The sequence below is a fragment of the Microtus ochrogaster genome, chromosome 7 (assembly GCF_000317375.1).
Source record: "Microtus ochrogaster isolate Prairie Vole_2 chromosome 7, MicOch1.0, whole genome shotgun sequence".
Classification (NCBI taxonomy): Eukaryota; Metazoa; Chordata; class Mammalia; order Rodentia; family Cricetidae; genus Microtus; species Microtus ochrogaster.
In genome coordinates this window covers 23,690,748-23,697,929 of record NC_022014.1, presented here as the reverse complement: position 1 = coordinate 23,697,929, position 7,182 = coordinate 23,690,748, and the positions used below count along the sequence as shown (strand labels likewise).

The following is a 7,182-nucleotide window of genomic DNA, read 5'->3' as shown; positions in this document are numbered from 1 at the left end:
CCATTAACTTCGTTTCCAGGGACTCTGCTGCCCTCTTCTGACCTCCACAGAATCTAAACACACTGATGGTGCACATACGTATGTGTGGGCAAAACACTCATACACAGCAAAAAAAAAAAAAAAAAAAAAAATTTCAAAAATAAAAATTGGGCTGGGCATGGCGTCACATGCCTTTAATCCCAGAACTCAAGCGGCAGAGGCAGGTGGTGGATCTCTCAGTTTAAGGCCACCCTGATCTACAACGAGAGTTCCAGGACAGCCAGAGCTGTTACAAACAAACAAAATAAATAAAAGTTACACCTGGTGTTCATGCCTAAAATCCCAGGACTTTGCTTCAGGCAGGAACGTCATCCCAAGATCAAGACCAGCCAGAGCTACATAAGACCATCTCAAAAAAATCCAAGACATGCCATAAACCAGACATGGTGGCACACATGAGTAACCCCAGCTCCTTGGAAGCTGAGGCAGAATTACTTGAGCCCAGCCTGGGTAAAAGAAAACACAACACAGCCTCACTCAGCTCCATGGCTCTTCCAAAGAATTTATTGATCATATTTACACAGATCACAAACAGTGAGGAGGCAGCCGGGGGCACATCTCAGGCCTCTTCTCCACGCCAAATGAGAACTCGAGAGATGTCGGGAGTTTCCCATCCTTTGAGAGGAGCCTGAGATGCAGAGATGATTCCTGTGGCCTCCTTCTCCCCAGGGGTGCTGGCCCCAGGGCTGCCTCCCTGGCTCAAGGCACAAACACTGTGGTTAGGGGTACCAAGGCAAGGCATGGATTCATTCCTGAACCAGCTAGGGCTAGAGAACCTCTTCCTTGGCCCTGCTCCCCTTTTCTGGTCCCACACTGGGAAGACCTGGCCAAGTGGATACTGAAACCCCAGACCAAGCCCTTAAACTCCTAGGTCATGGCCAGCCCTCCTGAGGCTGGAGTCCAGGTAACATCAGTACCCTGGACAGGAAGATAGAGCCAGGGAGAGCTTGGCTAGAAGAAGCTGGCTGAGCAAGACCCATCTTCCTTCATTTCCTAATGCTTCCCTGCCCCATGTGAATCCAGCAGGCAGAGCCGGGGAGCAATGTGGATCACAATGCTCTTCCATGCTCCCCTCCTTGCTGGTTAGGAACAGTATATCTCCCGAGTTTCATGAATGAAGCCACTTCATGGCCTTGGAGATTCAGGAGCTGCATGATCCCAGACGGCAGGCCATGTGGGTACCAAGAGCCTGGGGCTTGCCTAGAGGGAGCTGCTGAGAGATCACGAATGAGGAGTGGGACCTGAGGGTGTCATCTCACCCCTGTCCTCAGCCAACTCCCGCCTGGACCTATGCCAGGAGGCGGATGATGCCATTGTCCGACCCCAGCAGGAGGTGGCGTTTCGTGGGCAGCAAGGCCAGGCTAGTGAGTGTGCCACGGAAGTTCTCGGAACTGAGCTTCGTGGTAGCCTGAGAGGGTGGTTCAAGCAGGGAACAGATGCCAATCTTGTTGGCCACAGTGCCAGTGACCACCTCACTGCCGTACAGGTCGAAGGTGTGGATGGGATCGGACGCTGACTTGTAGTGGTGTGTCGGCTTCTGCTCCAGCTCCTTCCACACAGTCAAGGAATGGTCCGAAGAGGAGCTGACTAGCATGCTGCCCTCGATGGCCTGCAGAGAGTGGGAGGAGTGGACAGCTTCAGTAGGGGCCTGGGGAACCTGTCAACCTGCCAAACTCCACCACCAGTCCAAGGTGCCTTTAATTTCAGCACTCAGGAGGCAGACCTCTGTGAATTCAAAGTTAGCCTGGTCTACACAGTGATCCCCCAGGTCAGACAGCGTCTGGGAGATATATAGTGAGACCTTGTCTCCAAAAGAAAAATTAAATATGTTATTAATAAAACCATCACTGGCTGGGCTAGATAGTTGACATGAATCTCATAAGCCCATAAATCCAACACCGGTCTACATAGCAAGCTCCAGGCCACCTAAAGGTTCAGAGTCAGACTTTGTCTTAAAACACAAAACAGGTGGCGGGGAAGAGACGGAAATCTTTAATAAATAAATAAAAAATTTAAAAAAAAAAACAAAACACAAAACAAATCAACCAAAAAAAGAAAAAACCAAAAACCAAAAACCTGTAACCACTACTTTCATTTAAGAACAGATTCTATGAGTTCGAGGCCAGCCTGGTCTACAAGAGCTAGTTCCAGGACAGGCACCAAAGCTACAGAGAAACCCTGTCTCAAAAAACCAAAAAAAATAAAAAATAAAAATAAAAGAACAGATTCTACTCTAGGATAGCCAGGACTATACAGAGAAACCCTGTCTCAAAAAAAAAGTATATATGGGGCTGGAAAGATGGCTCAGAGGTTAAGAGTACCTCCTAACCCTTGTAAATGACCTAGGTTCCATTCCCAGCACCTGCATGGTGGCTCCCAACCATCTGTAACTCCAGTTCCACGGAGATCTGACACTCACTTATGACTTTTGCTAGCGCTGGATGAAGGTAGTGCATATACACACAGTCCTATAAGCCAAGGGGTAGTGGTGCACACCTTTAATCCCAGCACTCGGGAGACAGATCTCTGTGAGTTCGAGGCCAGCCTGGGCTATAGAGCAAGTTCCAGGAAAGTCATGGCTACACAGAGAAACACTGTCTCAAAAAACCTGAAAAACTAAAAACAGAAAACAACTAACCAAACAAAAACCCCACTTCTATATATAAAATATCTAGGCATGGTGGTGCATAACTTTAATTCCAGCACTTGGGAGGCAGAAACAGGGGGATCTCTCTGGGTTCAAGGCCAGCCTAGTCTACATAGTGAATTTTAGGACAGCCAGGGCTCTATAGAGAGATCCTGTCTCAAAATAAATAAATAAATAAAAATAAGTAAATCTTTTAAAAATTAAAGAAAAAATTCCAACAATTCTGTGCAGACACTGTGCTACACTCGCCCGCATTGCCCTATCTACCCTTCCCAACCATCTGTGCCGGGCGGTGGTGGCGCACGCCTTTAATCCCAGCACTCGGGAGGCAGAGGCAGGCGGATCTCTGTGAGGTACGTGCTGCCACTGCCTCTTTGAGCATTTACATTTGTATTTGTGATGAACACGCACGCGTGCGTGCATGCATGCTACATGAGGACACGTGCATAGGCCACATGAGGGTCTCCCATGGAGGCCATAAGGGTGTTGAATCCCCTGGAGTTGGAGTCACAGGCAGTTCTGAGTGGCCCAAGGCTTACGCTGAAAAGCAAACTCGGATCTTCTTCTGAAAGAGCGCCTGGCGCCATCCTTACTTTACACGGGAAAACAGAGGCTCAGAGAAGCCTCAAAGAGAACAGGGGTTGATACAGGATGATCCCAGAACCATTCTGACATTTTCTTAGAATATTGGAACTTAGGAACACTTGCAACTTCCCCTGGGGCTCTGGAGAGAGCTGAGGGCAGCCTACATTCCCCTGTAGCACGACCTTAGCCACCATCCATGTTGGGGAGGAGTTCCAGCTGCTTGGAGAAATCCTCCCACAAACAGGCCCTATCACTCCCTTCCTGGAACTTTCTGAGTAGTCCCTGAGGCCTATGATTGAATATAGAAGGCTGGAACATGATGCCCACACCTGGGCCTATTCCTGCCCCCATCAGGATAGCCCAGCAGGGGGCATGGACTCTGCTCAGTGGTCTCCAGGCAGTAAACAGCCTCTGGGCTGGGCTTTGTTTAACCTGAACTGGGTCACGGACAGGGCGCGACCCCTGATCCTCCAAGCAAGACAAATATGGACAAGGGTTACTCATTAGAACATCACCGGCGGGGTCAGTTCTAGCCCTGGTTCCTGGCCTTAGCCTGCCTCCTATGCAGCTGGTTCCTGAGCTGGCCCAAGAGGGCCACCTTCCCTGCCCATCAGATGTCCACGAGTAGGTACAAGGGCCTCACTAAGGCCAGGCTCTAAGCAGAAGTGAAGGGAAGGAACTGAGGCAGTCACCTTGATCTGTAGGATGTCCCCTTCATGGGCTGGCCAGCCTCGCAGAACCAGGCCCGTGCGGGTGTCCAGCAGCACCATGAAGCCCGAGGAGAAACCAGCCACAACACTACGGCCACTGGGGCTGACTGCCAGGGCGCGAACCAGCCCAGGGTTCAGTCCTCCACCCAGTCGGAACTCATGCTGTAGGCAGAGGGAGATTGGGCTCAATTGCCAGCCATCACACCCCCACCCTACTTATGCCCATAAAGTCAGGAGGCCTGACCCTCCCACTCCTCCATGGATAGGAAAGACCCTGGACTCAGTTCCAGCACAGAGCCCCACCCACAGGGCTGCCATTGCAGTGTTTCTTCCCTGACAGGCTCCTAGAGACCCCCGGCTAGGCACAGGGAACTGCACACCTCCTGACCTGCAAGCCGGGCTTCCTGCAGTCCACAAAGCGCAAGGTGGAGTCAGAGCTGGCCATGGTGATGCTGGTGTGGGGGGCAGGCATGACAGCTACAGCGGTCAGGGGCACCCGGCTGTCTGAAGGATCCACAGTACGAAGGGTCTTCCCTGAAGGACACAGTACATTTGGGAACCTAGTGACTATCAAAGAGCCCTGGCTACTTCAAGCCCCCCGACTCACCCCATCCTTGCATCCCATTCCCCAGTGACTCATAGAAAATACAAACAATTTCAGGACTTTCTCATCTTCCTGTTTCCATAGCCAAGCCAGGGTCCCACCCCAAAGCAATCCCCCCTCTTCATACAGCATGCTCTCGCCAGCTGGCACCGCCCGCCTGCCCGATACTATCTGCTCCCTTCCTCTCCATTCACAGTTCTCTGTACAATGATGGCAGGAGATGCTGCACAAGCCCTTCGTGCATAATCTTCTAACCAAAGTGCTTTTGGTTCTCAGAGGTGGGAAGTGGAGGCTCCCAGCAGCAGGGCAGCTTGCTGGTAAGCTGGGGGAGTGGATTCAAACTCAGGTCCCACAGCTGCTAAGGCCCAGTTGTTTCCATCTCAATCTTCCCCTCCAAAATATGCCATTATACATTTCCCCCTGGGCTCCCATTGCCAGCGGCCTGGCGGAAGCACAGTAAAGCAGCCGCAGAACAGGCCTCACCTGCGCCCGCTCACCTGTGAAGGGGTCCCAGACGTGCACAGCCCCATCACAGCTCACCACATACTGCGGGGCTTCAAGCTGGCCCGCGTAGAAGACACTCTTGCGGTGCTGGGAGTAAACGAGGCGGGGGGCTGTCTCACTGGTCCCATCCCCATAGTTGTACAGTGGCCAGAGGCGCACAGTACGGTCCTTGCTCCCACTCAGAAAGAAGTCCTCACTGCTTAGGGGAGCCACACATTTGACAGCCCCTGTGTGGCCTACAAAACTCTGCAGGCGGATCTGGTGGAAGTGGAAGTGGGCATCCTGCTGGCTCACACCAATCTCATACTGCCAGTACGCCAGCCAGTTCCCACTCAAGCTGTGGGCACTCCGGGGCAGCTCCCGCTTCAGGGCATTGTCTTCACTTCTGCTGCTGAGGCCCCCACCTCCGACTCCAGAGATGGGGCCCAGGGGCCCGGGACTCTCAGGTTGAGAATCAGGAATCTGGATGCGATTTCCAACCAGAACACTCCCAAAGGTCCCTGAGTGGCCATCATCCAAGAGACAGCTCCCACTCTGAGGGTCCCATTCGGGGCTGGCACTGGGCATAGTGGGCTCCATGCTGGCTGGGTTTCGAGCGCTGGGGCTGATGCTTTCCAGATACAATGCTGCCAGCTCCCCGACCAACTCGTGGTTGGGGATGATCTTCCGGATGATGTCGCCTGCGTGGGAGTGGGAAAGGTCCTAAGATCAGGGAAGGCGACAGGCAGCTGCTACCACGTACCCAAGGGCCTAAGGTACTGACTGGGCCACTCTGGGCTGTTTATTAAGTTCCTGTCTTTGAGCCTCAGTTCCCTTTATCGATACATAGACATGAGTGCTGTCTCTATAGAGACAGACACATATGCCCGTAGCGGCAATAGACACAGAATGGTAAGACAGATGTGCCCTTGGAGTTTAGGATTCTGTAGGAGCATAACATACCCAACTGCAAGGTGCATCCTATTCAAAGTGAAACCAGTAGCGCACCCATCCCATAAGGGAGGCCACAAAAATGGCAGGCTGTCCATTCCTTTGCAGATAGCTTCTGGAGACCATCATATTCCCGTGTCCCCAGACTTGTATGGTTGGCTCCTGAGCCTTTTGTGCCAGAAAATGTTGAATCTCTTGGAAGTCACTGTCCTAGTTAGTTTTTGTTTTGTTTTGTGTCAGTTTGACACCAGGCACAGTCATTTGGGAATAGGAACCCTCAACTGAGAAAACTCCCTCACCAGATTGGCCTGTGGGAGCATTTTCTTGATTAACAATTGATGTGGGAGGGCCCAACTCACTATGGGTGGCTCCACCCCCGGGGCAGGTGGTCCTGAGTTCTCTAAGAAAGCAGACAGCACACGCCTTTAATCTTAGCATTTGGGAGACAGAGGCAGGTAGATCTTTGTGAGTTCCAGGCCAGCCTGGTCTAAAGAGCAAGTTCCAGGACAGGCAGGGCTACACAGAGAAACCTGTCTCAAAAAACAAAAAGAAAATAAAATAGAAACAGAGAAAATAGAGGGAATGGGGTCCCCACAGCCAGAGCTACACAGAGAAACCCTGTCTCAAACAAACAAACAAAATAAAACAAAAAACAAAGCAGGCTGAGCAAGCCCGAGGAACAAGTCAGTGTTCCTCCATGGCTCCTGTTTCAGCTCCTGCCTCGAGTTCCTGCCCTGACTTCCCTCAGTGACAGCATGTGACTCAGGAGCTGTAAGATGAAATAAACCCTTTCCTCTCCAAGTTGCTTTTAGTTGTGATGTTCTATTGTGGTGTTCAATAGAAACCCTAACTAAGATAATCACCATGGAAATTGGGGTCTGAGGCCAAATCTGTTTGCTGATTCTGAAAGCATTGTGCTTAAAATGTACTATGAGCTGGGGGCTGGCAGTACATGCCTGTCTGTAATCCCAGGACACAGGAGGCAAATGCAGAGGCAGGGGGATGATATATACAAGGCTAGCCAGGACTATACAGTAAGATTTCATCTTTAAAAAACAAAAACAAGCTGAGTGGTGTTAGTGCAGACCTTTAATCCCAGCACTCGGGAGGCAGAGGCAGGCGGATCTCTGTGAGTTCGAGACCAGCCTGGTCTACAGAGCTAG

At 51.4% G+C, this 7,182-nt stretch overlaps 1 protein-coding gene across 4 annotated transcripts in view; it reads right to left on the bottom strand.

Moving 5' to 3' along the window:
• Window positions 1–523: 523 nt before the first annotated feature.
• Window positions 524–7,182, bottom strand: part of Wdr81 (WD repeat domain 81) — a 13,732-nt gene continuing 7,073 nt past the window's right edge. For 2 of the 4 annotated variants that reach the window (XM_005349551.2, XM_026780552.1), the window contains 4 exons: window positions 5,083–5,769; window positions 4,370–4,515; window positions 3,964–4,143; window positions 524–1,648 (listed from right to left, as the gene is read on the bottom strand). In XM_005349551.2, the coding sequence (XP_005349608.1) occupies window positions 1,328–1,648; window positions 3,964–4,143; window positions 4,370–4,515; window positions 5,083–5,769 (1,334 nt within the window). In that variant the 3' untranslated portion in view covers window positions 524–1,327. Of the gene's footprint in view, window positions 1,649–3,963; window positions 4,144–4,369; window positions 4,516–5,068; window positions 5,770–7,182 lie in introns of those variants that run through there. The other 2 variants (XM_026780551.1, XM_026780553.1) reach the window with 2 other exon arrangements.